The sequence below is a fragment of the Panthera uncia genome, chromosome B1, assembly GCF_023721935.1.
Source record: "Panthera uncia isolate 11264 chromosome B1, Puncia_PCG_1.0, whole genome shotgun sequence".
Classification (NCBI taxonomy): Eukaryota; Metazoa; Chordata; class Mammalia; order Carnivora; family Felidae; genus Panthera; species Panthera uncia.
Window position 1 is genome coordinate 5,289,956 of NC_064811.1, and position 25,904 is coordinate 5,315,859.

The following is a 25,904-nucleotide window of genomic DNA, read 5'->3' on the forward strand; positions in this document are numbered from 1 at the left end:
AATTAATTACAATGAACACCATTCATAGGGAGGTTTTCATAGTGCTTTTCCAGCTGTGATCTGCTCTGTACGACTCTGTAGGACCAGGCTGGCGATGATCTCCTGACATTTAGCAGCCTTTCTTTTCCTTCCTTCCTCCCTCCCTCCCTCCCTTCCTTTTTTTTTTCTTTCTTTCTTTCTTTCTTTCTTTCTCTTTCTTCCTTTCTCTCTTCTTTCTTTTCTTTCTTTCTCTTTCTTTTCTTTCTTTCTCTTTCTCTTTCTTTTCTTTCTTTCCTTTCTTTCTTTTTCTTTTCTTTCTTTCTCTTTCTTTTCTTTCTTTCTCTCTCTTTCTTTTCTTCTTTCTTTTCTTTCTCTTTCTCTCTTTCTTCTCTCTCTTTCTTTCTTTTCTTTCTCTCTCTTTCTTTCTTTCTTTTCTTTCTTTTTCTCTTTCTCTCTTTCTTTCTTTTCTTTTCTTTCTTTCTTTCTTTTCTTTTCTTTCTTTCTCTCTCTCTTTCTTTTTCTCTTTCTCTCTTTCTTTCTTTCTTTCCTTTCTTTCTCTCTTTCTTTTTTTCTTTCTTTCTTTCTCTTTCTTCTCTCCCTTCTCCTTCCTTCTTTCCTTTCTCTCTCTCCCTCTCTCTTTTCTTCCCTTTGCTTTTCTTTTTCGCTTCCCTTCCCTTCTCTTTCCCTCCCTCCCTACTTCCCTTCCTCCCCATGGCTAACACACAAGGTTCCATTCGTTTCAGGTGTACAACTAGCGGTTCGCCAAGCGCATACACTGTACTACGTTCACCACGTTCCACTCCGTCCTTTGCTACTTCCTGTATCCCAAGGGCCAGAGAGAGGGGAGATCCACATTTCCTGACTCTCTTACACCTTGGGTTCTGGATGAGATTTGTGTTCTGCCAGCGAGCTGCGCTCAGGAGAGGTTTGGAAGGTGGAAAGAAAGCAGAGGTCAGCTGTTTGGGGCAAAGCCAAAGGATGGACGAGCTGGATAGACAGGGGTCTTCGCGGAGGCAGGACTTTTGTTAAGGTGGCCTCATCACTGGTGTGAGCAGCTAGGAACTGAGTGTCCAGCCCGAGGTCTTAGAGCCAGAATCCAAGCCCCAGGCGGGTTTGACCCCGAGGCTCACCACCCCCCTTCTTCACCAAGCCGCTTTCTCGCGAGGGCACTGCCGCCCAGACCGGTGTGTGCACAAGGGGTGTGCTGCTGGCCAGCGACGGAGCTGCCTTCCCTCCAGGTCAGGGGATGGCCAGGTCGCCGCTATCCCCACAGGTCACCCTCCTGGACTCACTCCAGGACGAAAGCCTCCCCTCCACACACATGTGCACCCTGAAGCCGGCGGCCAGGCCACGTGGGCCTCAGCCCGGTGTCCAACACTGTTCTGAAAACCAGGAGCAATTAGGGGATCACCAGGCAGAGCAGGAATTTGGACCCCGTGTCCCCAGAGACCTAGAAACTCATGATGTCACAAGGAAGGATCTCACGTCCGTAGACCCTTGGCCCTCCTCCACCCCTTCCTCACTGTCCCCCAAGGGAGGAAGAGAGGTTATGTGAAGGGTCATTTTGGGATGAACAAACTAGCTTTACTCAGTTTAGCTCTGCCCGGGCAGATGCAGGCCCCTCTGCTGGTCTTATATGAACAGTCTCTTACCCCACGTGGGTGGGGATCTGGGAGGTGAATCTTCCCCTCGCTGGGGTCTTGGAGAAGGAAGCCCTTTTGACTCACACAAAGTCAAGCTTTTGTCAGCAAAGAGGTGATATCTTGGCCCCTATCTGCCACCTCCTTGCTTTATTTTTCATTTGTTAAAATCCCATACGGAGGCGATGGGGCTGCGATGTTCCCCCGCCCTCCAAATTCGTATGTTGAAGTCCTAACTCCCGTTAGTTCAGGAGGTGACTCCATTTGGGTAGGGCCATGGCAGATGTAACCGGTTAAGACGAGGTCACCCGGAAGCGGGTGGGGTGGGCCCCTGATCCAGTAAGCCTGGTGTTCTTGCACACAGACACGTACCTGGGGAGAATGCCACGTGGAGTTTGGAATTACGCTGCCCCAGCCCGGGGACCGGCAGAAGCTCATGGAGAGAACAGGAACGGACCGTCCCTGGTGCCTCAGAGGGGACACAGCCCCGTCCCCACCTTGACCTTGGACTTCCAGGCTCCAACAGTAGGAGAAAATACATTTCTGCTGTTGGAGCCTCTCCATCTGTGGGACTTTGTTGCAGCAGCCGTAGGAAACTGAGACAGGGGCTGTGTACTGGGGGCTTTCAGAGACTCCCGCGCTGAGGCTAAACGACTCTCCCCTGGCACCGTGCTGCACGAGGACCGACCTTTCCCTGCGGCCCTTCTGAAAAGAACCGCATTACCTACCACCTCCCAAGGACCCCCAGAGCAGATCTCAACCCCACTCCCGCACTCCGTCCTGAAACGCTCGGGACCCTGTCTACATAATGACACGCCGTGGCCCCTCCGACTTGGAAAGACCCCGGCCCCCCACACTTCCTTCTCCGCTTTCCAGTCTCCAGATCCGAGGCTTTGGAAACAACGTGCGCCCACCTTGTTGCTGCCCTGGGGTCTCTGCCTCCAGGGGCGACGGAAGAAGCCTGGAAAGCGTTTTGACAAGGGAGAGGGAGAGTCTGTGCTCCTGCCTGCTACCGTTTCGGCGAGTGCCCCTCACAATCATCAATAAATATGTCAGCAATGGAGGGTGAATTCTTTGAGACGAGTTCAGTTAAGGACTGCTCTAAAATACATCAATTAATGGGACATCTGAGGTACAGTAAAGCCAACAGACCAGGAGACAACTGCCACTGAAAGGATAGTTTGTTCTTGGACGTACCCAAGAGAAGGGGGTCCACCGTGTCATGGGGCCGCGTGGAGGAGATCAGGGTCGGCCGCGAGGCTGAGGGAGAAGGGCGAAAACGTGGGCAGGGGGCTTTCTGGTGGTTTCTGTGGGAAGGAGTGAGTGAGGCAGGGCAGGCAGGGTTAGGACTGGTCGGCCTGTATGATTTCAGCAGCTCTGGGGTGCAGGGACCGTCTCTGCTCGTCTGGGGCCTGGCCCTGGGGTGATTGGGGCAGGTGATAGTGGCCCTGAGTGTGAAGAAGTCGGGCATCAGAAGTCAGGAAGAAAAGGCACGGTTAATACAAGGAGAGGAAAGCAAACTCGGCTGCCGTGGCTGCTGTGTCACCTGATGCCCAAGATTGAGGGCAGGTGTCTCCCGCCCACGCGAGCTCCACCCTCCACCGCCAGTTGTGAAAGTGTGAACTGTGTGGGGTCTCATGGCCTCCGGCAGCGGAGCGTCCCCACTCGCCCCCAAGTGCCCTGTGAACCCCCCCCCCCCCCCCTCACACAGCAGGACCCAGGAAGCCCGCAGCCCAGTCCCTCCGCTTTTGCACGGCCCGGCCCCTGCCCTGGCCCAGCACTGACCTCAGAACCACCAGGTACCTTGAAAATCCCCCCACGCACCACCGTCTCCTGCAAGAGGAATCACTTCCGTGGGTGGGGCTCGGCCTATGTCCTTTGGATCACCTGGCTCGATGGGCAGCCTGTGGCAGGTGCGCAAAAGTGAAGGTGTCGCTTTCCAGAACTCAGTCAACAGCAGCGAATGCCGAACCAGGGCCCTCAGGGACACCCAGGCAGAAAGGCAGGGTTTTCTGACGCTTGACTCTTTGCTCGTCTTTGGCGAAGCCCGGGAAAGACTCAGGTGGCAAGACTCACTGGCCCACCTGTGCCGGCAGCTTTCCCGTTTCCACCTGCTTCCTCCAGAGGATGGCATCGGTTCACACAGCTCTTCCCCTGCTGTCTCACCCATGTAGCCATGCGCCGTGCGGTGCCCCCACCCCTCCTCTAGGTCGGCCCATGACACGCTTTGCCCACTGGGACGGGAGCAAATGTGACACAGGGGTGAGCTCGAGGGGCCGGGCTTTCCGTGCCCCTGTTTCTACTGTAGCCTTGAGAGGCCACGCGGGGCTGGGCTGCTGGAGGGAGAGCCCGGAGGGGCAGGGCTGAGTTGCCCGGCCAAGGCCGGGATGTGCCAGCCGGAAGCAGGCAACCCTCAGGCGTGAGCACGGCCAACGTCACCAGCCTGGCTGACCCCACCTGACCTCAGTCTTAGGATGGAGCCCTGCCTGTAAGAGCTTAACCCCCGCAGACCTGGGAGCTTACTAGATGCTTCCTGTTTGTGCATTAAAGTCATGCGGTTATTGATTGCACAGCATTATTTTCCCAATAGAAAAGGACGTAACCCTCCCCCTCCCCATCCCCTTTGCAACTTTAAGACCCCATTTCCTTGAGCTGTTTGTCCTCAGGCCTAACACACGCCCGACACTCCTCCCTGCACTCCCCTAAGATGTTCTATCTGCCTTCAACTTCATTTTGCTCCAGGTATGATCTGTCTCTGCCTTTGCTGCTGGCCAAGAGACCCCAAGTCTCAGGACAGAATGCCAGTGCCTGTCTGGAAGGATTAAACCCAGTCTGAAGGATCAGAAAGCATAGGAGACACTGAGGGAGCAGAAAAGCTCGTATGAGAGCCTCGGATTTTGTGTAACCAGCAGAACTTGAACGTTATTAAGAAACTGTGAATGCGTGTATTTCATTATGTTTATATTCCATTGTAAACACAGCCAACGGGGAAAACAGTCGATGAGATCCACGGTCAGACTCTTTAAATAGCAACACGAGCAACCGTTTTGTAAACTTTTTTTGTAATGCAATTAGCACAAGGTTAGGGGATCTAATGTTCATCCTGGCGACTGTGGCTCGGAACACTCGATTGTATTTTTGAACTCAGCTAAGAAGGTGAATCTTAAATGTTACCATACACAAAATACAAAGATGAGGTGATGGATATGTTAATTAACGTGATTGGGCTAGTCATTTCAAAATGTATACCTACATTAAAGCACCATGTTGTACACCTTTAAAAAAATCACATTGTGCAACCTCAGCATATACAAGTCTTCTTTGCCAGTCACACTTCAGTACAGTTAAAGGCAACAATAACTAAGAGGGAAAAAAAGCTGACGAGTGGCTCCTAAGGTAAATCAGGAAAAGAGGGACCATGACCACAGGCTCTGAGGGAGAAGACCTGTGTGTTTTGTAGAGAATTCCCCACTCCTCGACTTCCCTCCTGCACTGCCTGAAAAGGCAGTTAAAAGGAATGTTAAAAGTTGGAGGTGGGGGAAGGTGTCATTCACTCTTTAGTATGAAGTAGTGTTTCAGCGCTGGGTCTCAACACCAAGAGGAGACGGCCCTGTCAAACAGGAGCTTAGAGAAGGGTCAAGAAGGTCGGTCCACAGGCCCTTGGGGAGTGTGTGGGATGCTGCAAAGCCAGAGGCAGGGTCAGGACACGTGAAACCATGTGGGAGGGGTGAAGAATGGGGCGCTCAGAGATCTGGGGGGGGGGGTAGGTCTGGTCTGGAAGGAGAGGGGAAAGGGGCCGAGTGGAGAGCTGAGAAAGAGCGCCAAAGGGAAGGAGGAGAGGGATGGATGGAGATCCAGAGCTCAGGAACAAGGAGACACAGGGAAGGCTGCACGCCTGTGTCTTTGCGCGCAGTGGCTACAGGAACCAGTGGCCCGATCACGTATGAACTGTGGAGTCGCACAGGCCTGGGTCTCATTTCCTCACAGATAAAATGGCTGAGTTCTTCCGGTTAAGTCGTGTTCACCTGCCTCTGTGATCCCACCCACCCTGCCCTGAGCAGAGAAGGGGCAGGGAGCGGTTGAGGGAGCACCTTTTAGGTCCTGCTGGCGTGACAGGGGCAGACCCTCACTGTCTGTCTTCCACGGTCACCGTGACCGCCACGCCGCCCCGCTTCTGCCTCACCGCTGGGAAAGCCAGGGCTCACAGAGGTGGAGTAACTTGCCGAAGACACACGGAGAGCCGGGGGGGTCAGCTGAGCTCCACATCCGGGGATCCTGACTGGTATACACTAACTGGAGCCGGGATCTGTATCCTCAGCTCTGCCCAGGCCCCCTGGTGTCTTGAGGTCATCACTGACCCTCCGGTCTGGAGCACAGGCATTTCAACCCACCGCCCCAAAGCACCCAGGCCGGTTTCAGCTTCTGGCAGGAGGTTCGAGCCCAGGTTCCACCGCTCCTGCTCTGCTCTCCACCTCCTGATACCAAGGAGCTTACACAATGAGGTAGGATTCCCTGAGCCTCACCGGTGACACAAACAGGCTTCCAGAGAGGCTTCTAGAAGGAGCCACAGCCTCTATCTCCTGGGGTCGGGGAGGGAGGCTGGGAGGAGCTGCGTGGAAGAGGCAGCAGTCTCACCCCTGCACGACACAGGAGCACCTCAGAAAACTCCCCAGCTGCTGACTCCACCCCGTCTTCCCCAAAGCCCTTGGGGGCTGAGCCCCCAAAGCCATGTCAGCAAAGTCAGTGTTCAAGGCTACAGGTGACTGTCAGATCGGCCGAACTGTGCATTGTTGGGCCACGCCCTGGACTTACGGGCCCGACTCTGATGGGCGTCACATCCCTGGGAGTGAGCCAAAGCACAGAGGCCCAGGCCTGCCGAAGCAAGACAGGGAATGGCCTTTAATTCTTACCAAGTCTCCGCAGAGACTCCCAGGGACCAAAGTTGGACATAGACAGCCCTCCTTCTCCAAATGGAGTCCACCGACCAGCAGCGTTGGCTTCACCCGGGAGCTCTTAAAATGCAGAATCCGGGCCCCACCTGAAACTTACTGAATCAGGGTCTACACGCACATGAAAGCTCGAGAAGCCAGGATGAAGGAAAGTGTGGTGGATTACGGATTACGGATTTCTGGCTTGCGAGGCACACATGATGCCCTTTGATCTCCGTGAGAATCTGGAAGGCGGACACCATTTTATGTTTTACAGAAGACGAGCTTGAGGCTCGGAGAGGTAAGCACATTTCCTGAAGCCGCAGGTCCACAGGTGGGGGAGCTCTCCAGCCCTACATCCCATTCCCACCTCTGCCCCGTCCTCCTCACATCAGGACAAGAACAGCTATGCGGTCGGCCATGAAACCTTCAAATACGTTGGGCTCGGCTCACTGCTCAGGACACGGGCCGGAAATCACACAGATGTTCACCCACCAGAATTAAACCAAAAAAAGGCTTTCTAGCCAACCCTCAAATCCAACGCCCCAGGACCGCGGTTTCCCAGAGCCTCAGACTCCCCGCTGCAAGTGTCCCTATAAAACACACGTAACAGGCTTACCGTGTTCATCCAGCAGTATGTTGTCTGGCTTGATGTCTCTGTAAGAGAAAACAAAGAGGCTGAAAATGTGATTCCTGGAGTCTATTGATGAGCACATAACAAACATGACACTTGGGGACGAACGCCTGGCAACACCCAGCGTGCCTGTCTCTCCCTTGGCACGACATCTCAGGGGGCAGGGGAGTAATTACTAGGATGACAGAGCACCTGTGCTCTTGCTTCCTTCTCATTTCCTGGAACTGCAAGTCAAGTCGACTGTGGGAATACCTTCTTCCTGAATGTTCTTGACAATTTCTGGTTTTGAGACTCCTAGGAGTATCTGCTCATTGAGCACCTGCATAGACGCTCCCCCCTCCTGATGGACTGTAGCCCTCCCACCTTGCTATGTAACCCCCCTGGGGGTGATGGTCTCTGCTCTACAGACACGGGAAGGAGGTTCAGGAAGACTGTCAACTTGTTTAGGTCAGAGATCAGCCACACCCAGCCCTCAGCCAGTTTTTGTGCAGCCTGCGAGGCTAAGAAGGGCTTTTACATCTCTCAGGAGTCATAAAAACAAAACACGCACAAAAAGCAAAACCAAAAGGATGTACTACAGAGACTGATGTGGCCCCGAAAGCCTAAAATGTTTATTATCTGATCCTCTGGGGAGAAAGTTTGCTGGTCTTTTTTAGGGTGGGGGCGGGCGACTTTCTGGAAAGTTCTGCCGAACCTCGCCATTAGAGCGGAGGGCTTCCTACTCCAAGTCATGCTTATTCAAGGCACGAGCTTGCCTTCTTCACCTCTGCACCACGTGCCTAGCACGATGCCTGTCGTCAGTAGACTCTGTCAGAGAAAAATCAGAGCTGGACAGTAGTCAGAGTGCAAGAACAGACTATACTCAGGACAACTGCAGCAGGGGAGACCTGGCCTCAATTCCGAACGCATCACGGACAAAGTGGGAATTTACAGCCAAGGAGCAGGTGGGGGTCATGGATGCAAAGTTACTAACTGGAAACATCAAGGGAGGGGGATTCTGGGTAAAGCCACCCGCTAGAGGACTCTTGCCAAAGGCAGGCTGGGGCACTGGACATCACCTGGAGGATGAGGCACCTGACCAGATGTGGAGGATGGACACTTCTGGCAAAACCAACATCACGGTCCTCCCTAAGACTGGACAACGCAAAGGGGAACAACAAAGCCCGAAAGCGGAGGACGAGTTGCAGAAGAACTCAGAAGACCCTGCATGAAGTTTGGTTGAGGAGAAGGAGTCTTTGTCAACACACAGGAAACACGGATGAGGGAGGAATGGAAGAATAAATGTAACAACAACAACAACAACAAAAGCCTTTGAGAAACTCAATTGACATCGTCAGCCCCGATGTACTTATCATGAACATGCATACACTCCCCGAAGCTCGGTATTAAAACCACAGCCTTTAGAAATGCAAACCCCACTCATTCATTTATGATAAATGTCCAATCCTCTGAGACTAATAACAACTTGCTTCAAAATAGGAAACATTTGCTCCTGAGTTTATCAACTAGTAACTGTACCTGAAAACAGACGCTGGTTATTTGTAATCATGCAGTGCAGTGTCTATGGCTTTGGGGATGAAAGAAACACTCAACCTATATATTTAAACTTTTAGTTCCACTGTGACTTTTCGAGCCTTGAATATTGACGAGCATTCTGAAAATGGAATTTACCGCCCTGCCCCCACCACTGCCGAGTTCACAAAACATCCACAGTGGACAGAGATGATTCATGGAGTCCCCATGGGAAGGATAAGCTTGAAAACTTATGAAATTAAAACAAAGGGCAGAAGACCCAGGGTCAAGGGTTTGTGCTTCAAACCAACAAACACTTGGTACCCACACACGGCGCCTCCCAGTAGGGCTCTCGAGAAAAGGGGAACTATTTGCGAATGTTGAACCAGCCCTGCAGCCCAGGAATGAATCCCACTTGATCATGGTGAATAATTCTTTTTACATGCTGTTGAATTCGATTTGCTAGTATCTTATTGAGAATTTTTGCATCCATATTCATCAGGGATATTGGCCTATAGTTCTCTTTTTTTGCTGGGTCTCTGTCCGGTTTAGGAATCCAAGTAATGCTGGCTTCATAGAATGAGTCTGGAAGTTTTCCTTCCCTTTCTAATTTTTGGAACAGCTTGAGAAGGATAGGTATTATCTCTGCTTTAAATGTCTGGTAGAGTAGAATTCCCCAGGGAAGCCATCTGGTCCTGGACTCTTATTTGTTGGGAGATTTTTGATGACTGATTCAATTTCTTTGCTGGTTAAGGGTCTGTTCAAGTTTTCTATTTCTTCCTGTTTGAGTTTTGGAAGTGTGTGGGTGCCTAGGAATTTGTCCATTTCTTCTAGGTTGTCCAGTTTGTTGGCATATAATTTTTCATAGTATTCCCTGATAATTGCTTGTATTTCTGAGGGATTGGTTGTAATCATTCCATTTTCATTCATGATTTTATCTATTTGGGTCATCTCCCTTTTCTTTTTGAGAAGCCTGGCTGGAGGTTTATCAATTTTGTTTATTTTGTCAAAAAACCAACTCTTGGTTTCATTGATCTGCTCTACAGTTTTTTTTAGATTCTATATTGTTTATTTCTTCTCTGATCTTTATTATTTCTCTTCTTCTTCTGGATTTGGGGTTTCTTTGCTGTTCTGCTTCTAGTTCCTTTAGGTGTGCTGTTAGATTTTGTATTTGGGATTTTTCTTGTTTCTTGAGATAGGCCTGGATTGCAATGTATTTTCCTCTCAGGACTGCCTTCGCTGCATCCCAAAGCGTTTGGATTGTTGTATTTTCATTTTCCTTTGTTTCCACATATTTTTTAATTTCTTCTCTAATTGTCTGGTTGACCCATTCATTCTTTAGTAGGGTGTTCTTTAACCTCCATGCTTTTGGAGGTTTTCCAGACTTTTTCCTGTGGTTGATTTCAAGTTTCATAGCATTGTGGTCGGAAAGTGTTCATGCTATGATCTCAATTCTTTTATACTCATGAAGGGCTGGTTTGTGACCCAGTATGTGATCTATCTTGGAGAATGTTCCACGTGCACTTGAGAAGAAAGTATATTCTGTTGCTTTGGGATGCAGAGTTTTAAATATATCTGTCAAGTCCATCTGATCCAATGTATCATTCAGGGCCCTTGTTTCTTTATTGATCCTGTGTCTAGATGATCTAGCCATCTAGATCCCATGTAAGTGGGGTATTAAAGTCCCCTGCAATTACCACATTCTTATCAATAAGGTTGCTTATGTTTGTGATTGTTTTATGTATTTGGGGGCTCCCGTATCCGGCACATAGACATTTATAATTGTTAGCTCTTCCTGATGGATAGATCCTGTAATTAATATATAATGCCCTTCTTCATCCCTTGTTACAGTCTTTAAAGTCTAGTTTGTCTGATATAAGTATGGCTACTCCATCTTTCTTTTGACTTCCAATAGCATGATAGATCGTTCTCCACCCCCTCACTTTCAATCTGAAGGTGTCCTCAGATCTAAAATGAGTCTCTTGTAGACAGCAAATAGATGGGTCTTTTTTAAAAAATCCATTTTGATACCCTATGTCTTTTGATTGGAGCATTTAGTGCATTTATATTCAGTGTTATTATAGAAAGATACAGGTTTAGAGTCATTGTCATGTCTGTAGGTTTCCTGCTTGTAGTGATGTCTCTGGTCCTTTATGGTCCTTGCAACATTTCACTCACAGAATCCCCCTTAGGATCTCTTGTAAGGCTGGTTTAGTGGTGATGAATTCCTTCAGTTTTTGTTTGTTTGGGAAGACCTTTCTCTCTCCTTGTATTCTGAATGACAGACTTGCTGGATAAAGGATTCTCGGCTGCATATTTTTTCTGTTCATCACATTGAAGATTTTTTGCCATTCCTTTCTGGCCTGCCAAGTTTCAGTAGACAGGTCTGCCACTAGTCTCATCGGTCTCCCTTTATATGTTACAGCGCGTTTATCCCTAGCTGCTTTCAGAATTTTCTCTTTATCCTTGTATTTTGCCAGTTTCACTATGATATGTTGTACAGAAGACCAATTCAAGTTACCTCTGAAGGGTGTTCTCTGTGCCTCTTGGATTTCATGCCTTTTTCCTTCCCCAGATCAGGGAAGTTCTCAGCTATGAATAGCCAAAGTAATACTGAAGAAGACCAAAGCGGGAGGTATCACAATCCCAGACTTCAGCCTCTACTATAAAGCTGTAATCATCAAGACAGCATGGTATTGGCACAAAAACAGACACATAGACCAATGGACTAGAGACTCCAGAATTGGACCCACAAAAGTATGGCCAGCTAATCTTTGACAAAGCAGGCAAGAATATCCAGTGGAAAAAACACAGTCTCTTTAACAAATGGTGCTGGGAGAACTGGACAGCAACATGCAGAAGAATGAAACTAGGCCACTTTCTTACACCATTCACAAAAATAAACTCAAAATGGATAAAGGACCTGAATGTGAGACAGGAAACCATCAAAACCCTAGAGGAGAAAGCAGGAAAAAACCTCTCTGACCTCAGCCGTAGCAATTTCTTACTAGACACATCTCCAAAGGCAAGGGAATTAAAAGCAAAAGTGAACTATTGGGACCTCATGAAGATAAAAAGGTTCTGCACTGCAAAGGAAACAATCAACAAAACTAAAAGGCAACCAACGGAATGGGAAAAGATATTTGCAAATGACATATCAGACAAAGGGCTGGCATCCAAAATCTATAAAGAACTCACCAAACTCCACACCTGAAAAACAAATAATCCAGTGAAGAAATGGGCAGAAAACATGAATAGACACTTTTCTAAAGAAGACATCCAGATGGCCAACAGGCACATGAAAAGATGCTCAATGTCACTCCTCATCAGGGAAATACAAATCAAAACGACACCGAGATATCACCTCACGCCAGTCAGAGTGGCCATAATGAACATATCAGGAGCCCATAGATGCTGGAGAGGATGTGGAGAAACGGGAACCCTTTTGCACTGCTGGTGGGAATGCAAACTGATGCAGCCACTCTGGAAAACAGTGTGGAGGTTCCTCAAAAAATTAAAAATAGATCTACCCTATGACCCAGCAATAGCACTGCTAGGAATTTACCCAAGGGATACAGGGGTGCTGATGCATAGGGGCACTTGTACCCCAGCACTTTCAACAACAGCCAAATTATGGAAAGAGCTAAAATGTCCATCAACTGATGAATGGATAAAGAAACTGTGGTTTGTATATGCGATGGAATACTACGTGGCAATGAGAAAGAATGCAATCTGGCCTTTTGTAGCAACATGGATGAACTGGAGAGTGTTATGCTAAGTGAAATAAATCATACAGAGAAAGACAGATACCGTATGCTTTCACTCTTATGTGGATCCTGAGAAACTTAAAAGAAGACCGTGGGGGAGGGGAAGGAAAAAAAAATGTTAGAGAGGGAGAGAGCCAAACCATAAGAGACTCTTAAAAACTGAGTATAAACTGAGGGTTGATGGGGGGGTGGGAGGGAGGGGAAAGCGGGTGATGGGCATTGAGGAGGGCACCTGTTGGTGAGCACTGAGTGTTGTATGGAAACCAATTTGACAGTAAATTTCATGTTAAAAAAAAAAAAGGGGGAACTAAGTACTTGTCAAGAATGGAGAGGGGCACCTGGGTGGCTCAGTCAGTTAAGTGTCCAACTTCGGCTTGTGTCATGATCTCGCAGTTCATGGGTTTGCACCCCGCATCGGGTCTGGGCTGACAGCTCGGAGCCTGAAGCTGCTTCGGATTCTGTGTCTCCCTCTCTGTCTGCCCCTCCCCCGCTCACACTCTCTCTCTCCCCAAAATAAATAAGCATTAAAAAAAAAAAAGGAGACAGAACAGCGAATGTTAAAGCGATCTTGTAAGGCCTGGCGTGACCTTATTTGGGGGGTGGGGATGGGGGAGGAGGTGGCCATGGCTCACGGAGCATAAGCCCCAAAATGCTTGCAGGGACCATGGCCTCCTCTGATGCTAAAGGTGCTCTCTCGGGGCTTTGCACCTACCCCCTTCTCTTCCTCCCTCTCTCTCTCCTCCTCCTCTTCCTTTTCTTCCCACCAACATTTTGCAAATGCCCGAGAGCTAGGGTTGCAGGGACTCAGCACATAGTCCCTCCCACACGAAGCTCAGAATCCATGGGGCTGAGACACGCGTGGGCTGGGTCTCCTGTAGTGCAGGAGTGAGTGAGGCCACGAAGCCAGGGGAAGACTGAAGGGGGCTGCTGGAGAAGCAACAGCCAGGTGCATTCAGACAGTAGGGATCAGGGTGTCAGAGTCAACGCGAGATGGGGGCAGACCTAAGGAGATGTCACCTCGTGGAGTGGGGTGAATAGTGTCCCCCCAATATTCGTATCTACCCAGAACTTGAGAATGTGACTTTATTTGGAAACACCACCTTTGCAGGTGGAATTAGTCAAGGATCCCAAGATAAAACCATCTTGGGTTTAGGGTGGGTCCTCAGTCCAATGGTTTCTGTCTTTACAAGAGAGAGGGGAGGGAGATTTGGACACACAGACATGAAGGACAGAAGAGCTTGTGAAGACACGGCCAGCATTTGGAGAGACGTGGCCATAAGCCCAGCAGCACCAGGAGCCACCAGAAGCTGGAAGAAGCAGGAAAGATGTCTCCCCAGAGCTTCCGGAGAGGCTCGGTATGGCTGACACCTTAATTTCAGTCTTCTGGCCAGAAGTGTGAGATAATAAATTCATGTCGTTTTATGCCACAGATTTTGTGGTAATTAGGAAGCTAACACAACCGGCAGAAGGGGAGCTGATGGAGGGGGCTGGCCGATCTCCAGTGGCAGCCGGGGTCCCCCACAGACCACAGGGTGACCTCAGACAGGCCCCTGCCCACAGAGTCTGCCGCCACCCCTGAAAAGCCCCGTTCACCGTCTCTCACATCAAGAGGACCGAACGGGGCACAGAGGTGAGCAGCCTGGCAAACTAGAGAGAGAGGCTATCTGTCCGGTGAGTCCTTCTCAGGAGCAGACAGCCTGGGCTCCCAGCCCTGCCCCCTGGGGCCACCCACCAGGGTGACCCTTGCTTGTGCTCCCGCGCCCTTCATGCTGCGGGGTAAATCTGACATATGCACATGTTCCCTCTGGGCCGGCTCTTAGCCTGGAGGTGAATCAACGGTTCTCCAGCATTTATGGGGTGTCCCGTCTGTGGTCACGGGGGACACAAGAGCAAACAAGACGGATCCAGCTGAATGGAGCTTGAGCTCCAGGAAGGGAGACGGGCCAGGAAGCTCGTGAATAAATGACCCGTCACAAGTTGGGACGAGTGCTTTGGACATCTAGAAACCAAAAGCGGTCCTGCTGTTGGTGGGAGGTCACAGGACTTCCAGAAGAGCTGACGTTAGGTTGACATCAAGAAAGCGTCAGTCACGGGCAACCTGGGAGCAAGCCCTCGTTTTGCAGGTGAGGTGGCCGACTCTGTCCGAGAGAGAGCGGATCATCTGACCTATGACGCGGGTCCAGCCAAGGGAATGTGACGAAGGAGACAGGTGTCACCCCCAAGATTCCATTCTCTCTGATTCCGTTTCCATCAGGCTGGAGTGAGGGATCCTCCCCTGCTGGCTCTGAGGATGGGCACTGTCATATGTGCGCGGGACCCAGGGCGGGAGTCGCGGGTACCTCCAGCAGCTGAGAGCCAGCGAGAAAACGGGAGCTCAGCCTGCAGCCGCAGGGACGCGTTCTGGTCTGTCCACAACCGTGGGAGCTTGGCGGAGGTCCAGGAACGAGCACAGCCCGTGGGTACCTAGTCTGCAGCTTTGTGGCACCCTGAGCAGACGGGCCAGCTCAGCCGTGCCGGGGGCCTGACCCACGGAAGCTGAGGGAATAAATGTGAACCGTGTGAACTGCTAAGTTAGTAGCTGTTTGTTAGCCGGCAATGGAAAACCGACACACTATGACCTAGGGCGACATGAGCCTCGCTCCCTCACCGGGAAAATGGAAATCGCCCCCTCTCTGGCTGCTGCTGGGAAAATCCAACGCGGTCCTGCTGACGGCAGGCCTCCCTGTGCCGAAGGAGTGCAGAAATAAGCGACAGGTCACTATCCCTGCTGTTTAAACGGAGCTGGGGAGCACTCGGGCCCATCGCCTGGCTTCTGGGAAAGTGAATGCGATCTCTTTCATAGGAGCATCACCAGGCAGACTCTGGCAAAGCCACGCAGAGGAGCCAGAGAGCCCGAGTCACTTGGGATTTAATAAGAGCATTTTCTGGGCAGAGCATCTTATCAGAGCCGTAGGGCCGCGGGACTCAGGGCCGTTCCCTCCCGCTCTATTTTTCTCATTGATGATATCTCCGTGCCGGCACATCATCCCCTTCCAAATGGGCTCGGGCGTTCGGAACGCGCATCAGGAGCTCCGCGTGGATGGAAAGGCCGTGACGATGTTTTCTGAGGACAGGCCCATAATTTCAGAGCCGGGCAAAATGGCACTTTGATGGCAAGGACGCAGGCGAGGCTATAAAACCTGGTTCTTGCTCCTGAATTATTCTCCAGCCCCCAAATAAAACAAAGCATAAAATGTCATCTGGGCTATTTTATTTTATTTATTTTTTTAATATGAAATTTACTGTCTATTTAAAAAAAAAAAAAACAGCACCAGAAGTGGCTCTGATCCTGACTGCAAAGGAGGGCGGAAAGGACATTTCTGCATGTGTCCCTCTGCAGGGACTTCAGAAGGCCCTCCGTCAGCAATCCTCTGCGGCAACGAAGAAAAACCGGATGGAAGAAGGGCCACGTTTGGGAATGAGAGCTGCGGCTATTTCACCACCAGGGGCGGACACGGGAGGTGTGCACGGAGGTAGCAGGTGGAGGTGGGAAGAAGCGAGTCCTGAGCGCCCCTCTCGCCGGCCCCGTGGCCCCGGCGCTGCACCCGCCACCGCGGGCCCGCTTTTCCTCACTCCAAGTCGCATGACACACAATCCGCGTAGTCATGGGAAGGATTTGTTTGCTTCAGTCACTTTCATTCTTGGTGTCGTTAAAGCAACTCAGTGTACATCCTCTTGTAGGAACTGCCCTTTATTGTAATACCCAAATTCAACCAGCCCGTCGTCTGATCCAGGAACTCCCGTGACTCCCCGCTGTTCACCAAGGAGGACATCTGGGCAGCTCTGGGCACAGGGAGGACAGACCTGGCCTGGCCCGGGAGGTGGGGGGGTCGGCAGAGGCTGTGGTCAGGGGAGACGAGCTTACAGAGGCAGGCGGGGGCCGCCCGTGAGGGGCATTATTTGAGGAAGAAGCCGACTGTAGGTGGTTAGGACGCAAAGCGAATTCTTGGGCTTTCCTTCTGGTCTGGCCGGACACTCGTGACCCGCTTGATTTCGGTGGGGATTCAGGGGAGTGGTCAGCACAGGGCCATCCCCATGGGAGCCATGCTCTTTGTTAGCAGAGGGAGGCCCAGACGCTTCGAAGGTCAGGCTGGGCTAACACAACAGGCCCTGGGGGCAGAGAAGGAGCCATCTTTGGGGCTCGGGGTGGGTAGGTGGGGGTCACCCTGACTGCTGACCTCCGTCTTAGCCGGCTTGAGCGGAGCCTGCACCCACCCCCCAGCTAGCGGTGTGCCGGGGGCAATTCCACGCACGTTTCGTGGCTTTAACACGGACCGCGCTTACTCTGCATCAGTACAATGGCAGCGTTTCGTATGTCACCTCACTTAGTTCTGACACATCTCTAGCGGATGTCACTGCTCCCATCGTACTGATGAAGAAAGAACTATTCACAGAAGGTCAGAGGTCACATGTTAGCAGGTAAGACCCCAGTTGCATGTGGCCTGGTCTCTAGATCAATGTTCTCCGCCTGAGAGAGAGAAAAAAAAAATCTCAAGAAAAAAAAAAACACGCAGGAGTTTCCAGAATCGATACTAGGCAGCAGTAAGTAATAACCGGAGAAGCACGCGCGTAATAAACATCTGATTTGATAAATACGATTACGTTACTGGTATTGCAGGATACGTTTCCTTATAACAACGCCCGCACACGAGGACGCACTTCTTTTCTACTATGACCCGAATGGCTTTACAAGGCATAAATCTGACTCTGTCCCTTCTTAAATTTTTTTTTTTTCAACGTTTTTAATTTATTTTTGGGACAGAGAGAGACAGAGCATGAACGGGGGAGGGGCAGAGAGAGAGGGAGACACAGAATCGGAAACAGGCTCCAGGCTCCGAGCCATCAGCCCAGAGCCTGACGCGGGGCTCGAACTCACGGACCGCGAGATCGTGACCTGGCTGAAGTCGGACGCTTAACCGACTGCGCCACCCAGGCGCCCCTGACTCTGTCCCTTCTGACATAAATCCCCTTAATGGCCCTCTGGTACCTCCGGTGCCACTGGCCAGTTCTAACATAATCTCAAAAATAAAAGGTGAACACTGAGATGTGGTTGTCAACGTGGACATCCATCAGCCCAGGGCATTAAAGAAAACTACCAAGGACCCCAGTGTAGTTGAACAGCAGGAGGAGGAGAAGAGGAGACATTTTAACCTAGAAAAGTCAGTCCTAAGGACACAACTTACAGCGTGATTGTCACAGACCCAGGCCCGTGCGTGGACACGCGTCTAGCACGCCCTACCAGAGGCCAGAGGCCAGGGCCCAGCAGAGCAGACCCCCGTGGCGCCCTGTGTCCTCCAGCTGTCCCTGGTCTTGTCTCTCAGTGGCACAGCCTCCCCCATACCCAGCAACCTGAAGGTTTTAGGACACGGTTCGACTGCAATCCCCTCCCGCACTACTGCCATGGATCAAAGAGTGTCCCCCAAGTTCGTGTCTACCTGTGAATGGGATGCCATCTGGAAATGGTGTCTTTGCAGAGGTCATGAAGAGGAAGGGGCACTGCTTGAGGAGAGCCCCACACCCAACAACTGGTGTCCATATACAGACAGGGAAAGACTCACATCCAAACAGAGAAGGCCGTGTGAAGACAGAGGTGAAGACTGCAGAGGAGATCTGCAGGCCAATGTCGCCTGGGACAGCCAGGCACCGGGACAGAGGGAGGGGCTGGGTTCTCCCTCTCAGCCCCAAGAAGGAACAAACATGTTGACATCTTGATTTTGGACTTAAAATTTTTTTTAATGTTTGAGAGCGAGCGAGAGCGAGAGCGAGAGAGAGAGAGAGAGAGCGAGCGCACAAGTGGGGGAAGGGCAGAGAGAGAGGGAGGGGAGACACAGAATCCGAAGCAGGCTCCAGGCTCCGAGCTGTCAGCACAGACCCTGACGTGGAGCCGGAACTCATGAACCATGAGATCATGACCTGAGCCGAAGTCGGATGCTTAACTACCTGAGCCACCCAGGCGCCCCGATTTTGGACTTTGAACCGTAAGAGAATCAATTCATGTCTCAGGCCACCCAGTTTATGGGATGTAGTGTCTCGTTGGCCCACGGCCCCTCCCTGCTGCCCCGTGCCCCAGACTGATGTCAGTCTGGCTGCCTCTTCCGGGCACGTAGCACGTGCGGCCCCATCTGCCCTCATAAACCCGATGCGCTTTCTGGGGCAGCCGTAACAAGTTACTGCAAACCTAGTGACCTAAAACAAAATGGATTTTTTTCTCGTACAGTTCTGGGGGCCAGAAGTCCAAAATGAGCCTTCAGAGGCTGAAATCAAGTGTCGACAGGGCTGTGTTCCTTCCGGAAGCTCTAGGGGGGAAGCTGTTTCCCTGCCCTTCGGCTTCTAGAGACACCCACGTTCCTTAACTGGCTCCCCCTCCTCGCCTCCCCTCAGCCTCTTGCTCCGCAGGTACACCCCCTTCTCCTGACTCCGAACCTCCCGCCTCCTTCTCATAAGGACACCTGCGGTCATATTGGACCCACCTAGACCATCCAGGATAATTTTCCCAGCTCATGATCCTTAACTTAGTCACACATGCAAAGTCCCTTTTGCTGTATAAAGGTGTCACACTCACAGGTTTGGGGGGATTAAGACATGGCATTGTGGGGGCGGGGGCATGATTCAGTCTGTATCGTGTCCCCCTGCAGAGTCAGGTGTTGAAGCACTGACCCTTAGGACCTCAGAGTGTGACTGTATTTGGAGACAGGGTCTGTAAATAAACAATTAAGTTAAAATGAGGTCACGAGGCCAGGCCCGAATCCAATTGAACTGGTGTCTTTATAAGAAGAGGAGATTAAGACATGCACAGAGGGGCGATCCTATGAAGACACGGGGAAAAGACAACCATGTACACGCCAGACATAGAGGCCTCAGGACAACCAATCTTGATCTTCCAGGAGATTTCCAGCCTCCAGGACCGTGAGAAAGTAAATTTCTGTTTTTTTAAAGCCACGCTGTCTGGGGCATTTTGCTATGGCAGCCCCCACGAACTCATACACATGGGCAATACTGTGATCCTCTGATCCCGGATAGTCAAACAGGCTGAGCTCAGTGAGACGTTTCCCTGAGCCACAGTCAGTCCGTGGTAGAGCCCGGATAGACCAGTTAGAGACCCACGTCTTGGTTTAACAGAAGCATTTTTTAAATGTGCACACAGCCTCGTAAGGGAGTTCTGTCTTGCATCTAGCTAAAACTTCATGCTGCGACCCCAGCCATTTTCCTTTCTCTTCATTATCTGGGGGAGAAAGAGCATCCGGTCAAACCGTGCGTGGGGGTTGTTCGTTTCCCTTTAATCCTGCAAAGAACAAACACCAGCATGGTTGACATTGATTAATCCAGTTCAAGAGCTGTGTCTCTGCATGGGGCCTGGATGTAAACTCGGTTACTACGGCAATCGCATCCAGCTAATTATCCCCAAGTATATCTCGTGGAGGTTTTTGAAGCTTTCAGCGTTCACAAACATGGTCAAGGATGCACCGGGTTCAATTAATTCCTTCATGGACGGGTGAGCCTGACAACATACCCAACATGCCACCCTAGACGCAATGAGGGGGTCACCTTCCCGGTCAGGTCAGGAAGGGTCCATGAAGACCCTGGAGACCCACCCAACCCAGCGTTATCACTTTCCAGTTGCTCCTAGAATTCAAATTGCAACAGTCTGTCCCGGAGTCAGCACGCTCCGCCAGACTGCCAACTCAAGGCAAGAGCCACTGCACGGCAAATGGAAAACAAGAAAAGCGCGTAAAAGGACAGGACGCTTGCCCAGACATCCTGTGCCGATGGATAAAAGTTTCGGCCCGGACAATGGTTTAAATCCTTACTCTGTTACCACCTGGGCCTCAGTTTTCCTCATCTGTAAAATGGGGATAAAAAGACGCAAAAGACCTGGCTCAGTCCCTAGCATATAGTAGTTGCTCAATAAATGGTGATGATTACCCCCACCCCGAGGGAGTTCAGAGGAAACAGGATGCGGCAGAAAGGAAGACAGCAGAGCGGACCAACACGATCAGGAGCATCTCTCGGGTGTGCGCGGTTTTACAGTTCATGAGAGCCCTTCCCTTCTGTAATTCACTTAATCCACCTCACAGCCCTAGAGAACTGGCATTATCTTCTCTTTCTGAACAAGGAACTGAAGTCTAGAGGGCACCAGCAATTCCCCCTTCGTACGGCTCAGGTCACGATCTCGTGGTTCGTGGGTTCGAGCCCTGCGTCAGACTCTGTGCTGACAGCTCAGAGCCTGGAGCCTGCTTCGCGTTCTGTGTCTCCCTCTCTCTGCCTCTGCCCCTGCTTGCGCTCTGCCTCTCTTTCTCTCTCTCAAAAATAAATAAATGTTAACAAAGATTTTAAAAAGCAGCAATTGGATTTGAACCCAGCTCCTCTGATGCCCACCTCCGGCTCTTTCTGGTCCACGTTCTGGGTGAGGCAGAGCCTCTTGACCCACCTGCCCACGTGTCTGCACACGCTTCCCGTGCCTGGAACACTGCTGAGTCTCCGCCTGGTCAGCCCTCTGCCTGTCGACTTCCATGGGTCCCCCCGTGAAGGGCACCACGAGTGGGATTTGAACTTTATTTTCCCAACTGTCATAAAACTAATAGCGTGGATTTTATCTGAGTCACTGACAAAGGTATTTCAGGGCTAAAAGACACCTAAGAAATAATTGTGCTTCTTATTATAATGAGAGGCTCAACTGCTTTCTCTAAATCACAAATAGGTGCATTTCAATGGGGCTCAGGTCAGGGTTGATCTGTCTCCAAGGCCAGTGCTCTTTGTACCGCTGAGAACTTGCTTTTCCTAAGCCCACCTCCCTGCAGACCACAGTTTACCACCACGCAGCAGGCCGGGCTCTGGGGTCACACCGGATGTGAGCTCTTGTGGGCATTCTAGCACATTTATCGACATCACCCTCTGACAGCAATGGTCTGGGTGCTGAGAGTAAGGCAGTGAACAAAACAAGGTACCCAGAGTCAATAAACAATGGCTTACATTGTAGCCATAAGGAGGTAAACAGGCAGAGTCAGACTGTGCACCATGGCACTGGGGGAAAATCAGGGGAGAGCAGTGGAGGGTCCTGTTTGAGAGAGACAGTTGGGTGGGGGTCTCTGGAGACTGTGGACAACAGGGGGGGATGGCATGGGGGGATGCAGCGAGGTGGGGGGGACCAGAACCTTCTATCTTTACTCTCAGTGTGACGCAATGACCCGGGGATCCTCGAGAACAAGAAGGCTGTGATCTGACTGCACCTCACAGCTTGTCCCCACACAGCCCTGGGACAAGGGTCATTATTCCCAGTTTCTGGTTGAAGAACATGGAACCTAATAATGTTTGGTAAGTTTCCCAGAGTATGGCGGGCCTCTGGAAAATTCCCTCTTCCCTGATGTAATCACCCCATTTGTAAGAGTGGAGAGGGAGCCCCAGAACCTGCCTGGCTCCCAGTCCCTCCGCTGCCCCTTCTAGAACTCACAGCTCAGCTCTTCCTTGGAACATGTCCTTCACTGCCTGCTGTAACCCCAAGGGCTATCCACCGGGGACACTGTCCCCACCCCAGTCCTCTCTAGTGGACACTTTCCCATCACCCCTGGGGGCTCCAGGCTGGAGGAGGGCAGGTGTCCCCTGGCTCCCCATTGTCCTGTCCCTCCTTCTGCCTCAACTCCACAGCCATTGAAATTGGGGCCATCTGACCACTCTGTCTCCTCCCTTCCCTGCGTTAGGCCCCTGCTTGGGACTCAGTCCCTGGTTTCCTGCCTCCCTGCCACGCACCCCAGGTGTGAGTCTCGCAGCCACGTGGCTGGGCGCCTAGAGTCTTCAGTCCCTGACCTCCCGTCCCGCAAAGGTCTGGGTGCCCACTCTGCCTCCACCATTCACCCCACAGTCACGCCCCCGACCTCTCGGGCACCGCTCTCTGGACCACCCACGGCCACCTTCCAGCGCACCTGCCACTCTGGCCGGGTGCCCGGAGTTTTCGGTCTTTCACCCACCGCATCCACAGTCTCATGATCTCGCTGCCCCCTCACTGTCCGCCCGCCAGGCCCCGTGTCCCCAGCTCTCACAGCCAGAAGTCCTCCGTCCTCATCCACGCCAACTCCCCCAACCCTCGGTTCCCGATCCCGGTACAGCAGGCCAAACCCAGACCCTAGTTACCTTCTGCTTTCTGACGGCTGCCCTCCTGCACCGTCCGGCTGAACACGGCTGCAGGAAAGCGCAACCACGACCCAGGGTTGGCTCTCAACTCCCTTCCCACGGCCCCCTGGCCCCTGATAGCACCCTCCCCACCTGCTCCCTCTCGCTCTTCGGGGGCTACGTTATATGCTTCTCTCTTCAAACCCCCAACACCTTCTGCCCCAAAGCCTGGGGAGGGGGGGACGCCACTGGCTCTGCGGTTTCTCACACCCGCCCCCAACGTGAGCGCCTCCTCAACCCTGAGGCCCCGCCTCCCCACGCACTTCCTCGTAGCAGCCACAGGGGGCGCTCTCGGCTCACCGCCCTCTCCGGACTCCCCCGCCGCAAGACCACTTAGGATCCGCCCCGCTCCCCTCCCCTCCCTTCCCTGCACTCCTGCACTCGGCCAGGGGGGCTGCCTGCCCAGCAAGGTCCCACCGAGCCTGGGCCTTGCGGTCCCCTGCCTGGAGGCCCGTCCCGCATACCCTGTGACTCCCCCCCTCTGCCGGCCCCTCCCGCTCACCCTCCTTGATTCCGCTCCATACCCCATCACCACCTGACCTTACCCACTTGCTCTCGGTGTGCCTTTCCTGTTTGCGATGTAAACCTCAGACAGCAGGGACGCCCCCCCCCCCCCATGCTGGTATGTCACCAGCACCTAAAACAGCGTCTGCCACAAAACGCACTCGGTTAACAGCTGTCTGGATGGCGGAGCGGACGCAAGCCCGGCGCTCCCGACCACCTGCCTCCGCGGATTCCCCTTCCTCGTTTCTCACCACTGCCCCTCAGTCTGGCAACTTTGGGAACCAGGATCCTTAGGACCAACGCAGCCTCCCATCCCCATCCCAGACCAGGCGCAGCCTCAGCCTCCGAGGGCGGGGCCTGGGAACCTGCATTTTGGGGGACAAGCCCCAGTGTGTGGGGGGGTTCTGATGCCTCCTGGGGCTTGAAAGCCCTGCTTTGCTAAAGGAGCAACTCAGATATCTGAATTGGCTCGCATCGGGCGGGGCGGGGGCTGAGTTCAGGGGAGGGTTGTGGGGGAACTTTTAGTCTTACAAGCCCTGGCGTGTCGGCATAGGGTCACTAAAACACAGGGCCCCGGTGGTGGTCTCTGATTCCTTTGGGAACCAGTTGGGATGCTGGTGTTACAGCTGCTGAGCCCTGGGGCTCTCTGGGAGCAGGAATGTTCAGTTCGATTGATGGGCTGGGGGTTGGGGAGGCGATCCTTGGCTCCTGGCAGGGGTGCACTGGTGACAGTGGACGCAGGAGTGACTGATTTCCCAGAGCTCTAAAGCAATGCTGATCCGCTGGCAGAGGAATGGAGCATACGGCACTGACACCCACCCACCCACCCACAGGGGAGGGCAGGGCTCAGGGTGGAAACAAAGGAGGAGGGATTTCCCTTCCCTGGTTGCACTAGGAATGCGGGAGCCCTGGGTAGAAAGCAGCACACACAAGGAGCATTACAGTGAATTAGTATTTCAAGAGTTACTATTTTTAGGGCCCAGTCTCTCTGTATCTTGTCCAAAGGGGCATACAGCCAAAAGGTGTAAGAGCCACAGGGGCTCTGCCACCCCTGGAGTCTGCCACCCCTGGAAGGGACCCTAAATCTATCTGAAACAAGCTGGCCCTGGGGCTCATAACCTCTCTGTACCTCAGTTTCCTCTTCTGTAAGGTTGGGCAGTCGTCACGCCCTCTCGGGATTGCTGTGAGGATTGAAAATGCCACAGGGTAAGAGCACCTGGGTGACTCGGTCGGTTAAGCGTCCAACTCTTGATTTTGGCGCAGGTCACAATATCAAGGTCGTGAGATCAAGCCCCATGTCTGCGCTGAGCATGGAGCCTGCTTAAGATTTTCTCTCTCTCTCTCTCTCTCTCTCTCTCTCTCTCTCTCTCTCTCCCTCTCAAAAAAAGAAAATGGATACAAAAGAATTAGCCTAATCTAGGCACCATGGTGAGAGCTTAATTAATATATCAAAAAATTTTAAGTAATTTAGAAATAAGAAAACCATCCGATTAGTTGAAGGCCTCAATGGAATGAAGTCTGACTTCCCCTGGCTAAAAAAAAATAAAAATAAAAATAAAAAATTCCACAACAGTTTTGGACTTGAACTGTAACTCTTCACTGGGTCTCCATCCTGTAGATTTTGGACTTGTACCTCTACAACTGTGTGAGGCAATCCCTTAAAATATATACATTATCTATCTATCTATCTATCTATCTATCTATCATCTGTTTATCCACCTATCTATCCATTAGCCCCCTGATTCAAATCTAGGCACCTGTTGCCAGAACCTGTGCCAGTAACCATATTAGCAAGGTCCCAAGGACATCGGGGAGCCACAAGGTGGTGGCAGGCAGGGGCAGAGAAGCTCTCAGAAAAAGAATTCAGAATTTGATTACAAATAATCCAGGTAGGTGCCATTTCCTAAAATCTATACCTCTGGGCAAGGCAGGTGTGAGGTAAGAGTTCTGTATAGGATGGTGGGAAGGGTGCAGGAGTCAAAGGTGGTCAGCATCTAACCTGTATTGACCACCTTTTACATGCTGCACACACATCATCTCATTTAGTCTAAATCCCTTGGGGGCGGGGTGATTGTTCTCGGGTTCATGCTACAGATGACAAGGCTGCTGCTCGTTGTGACCCCCAGGTGACCCAGCATACCACGAGCAACTGATCCTTCACGAGCACCAGAGAGATGTGGGTTCAAAGTCTGGCTCTGCCACTGATGAGAAGTGTGACTTAACCTTTCTAAGTCTTAGAGTCCTCACCCATCAGTTGGGAACATTTGTCCTTCCTTGAGGGATGGCTGTAAAGATTAAGATCAAAGACCTAAAGTGACAGCACAGTTCCTGGCAATGGAGTCTTGAGAAATCATTGATTCCTTGCACTCACCACACATGTTCAGAGCTCACTATGTGCCAGGTGCTGCTCTCTACTCGGACTAGAATGGACAAAACCCAGGCAAGTTCTTACTCTCATGGAGGTTGCCTGCCAGTAGGGAGAGACAAGAAATAAAAACAGGTGATAAATATGGTCATTCACATTGTGTCACAATGTTCAAGATCTGTCCTGGGCAATGGGGCAGAGAGCTGGGGAAGGGGTGGGCTACCAGAGATGATGGTGATGATGACAATGGCGGTGATGGTGATGATGGTGATGGTAGAGATGATGGTGATGACGACGGTGGTGGTGGTGGTGGTGGTGATGATGATGATGATGATGAGCTATGGACCATGAGCTACCAGAGATAATGTTGGT

At 51.7% G+C, this 25,904-nt stretch overlaps 1 protein-coding gene across 2 annotated transcripts in view; it reads right to left on the reverse strand.

Annotated features, from left to right (window-relative positions):
• The window catches only part of STK32B (serine/threonine kinase 32B), a 399,201-nt gene that overhangs the window by 70,029 nt on the left and 303,268 nt on the right, over positions 1–25,904 (reverse strand). For both annotated transcript variants that reach the window (XM_049630288.1, XM_049630289.1), the window contains exon 5: positions 7,167–7,204. In XM_049630288.1, coding sequence (XP_049486245.1) covers positions 7,167–7,204 — 38 coding nt within the window. The remainder of the gene's footprint in view (positions 1–7,166; positions 7,205–25,904) is intronic.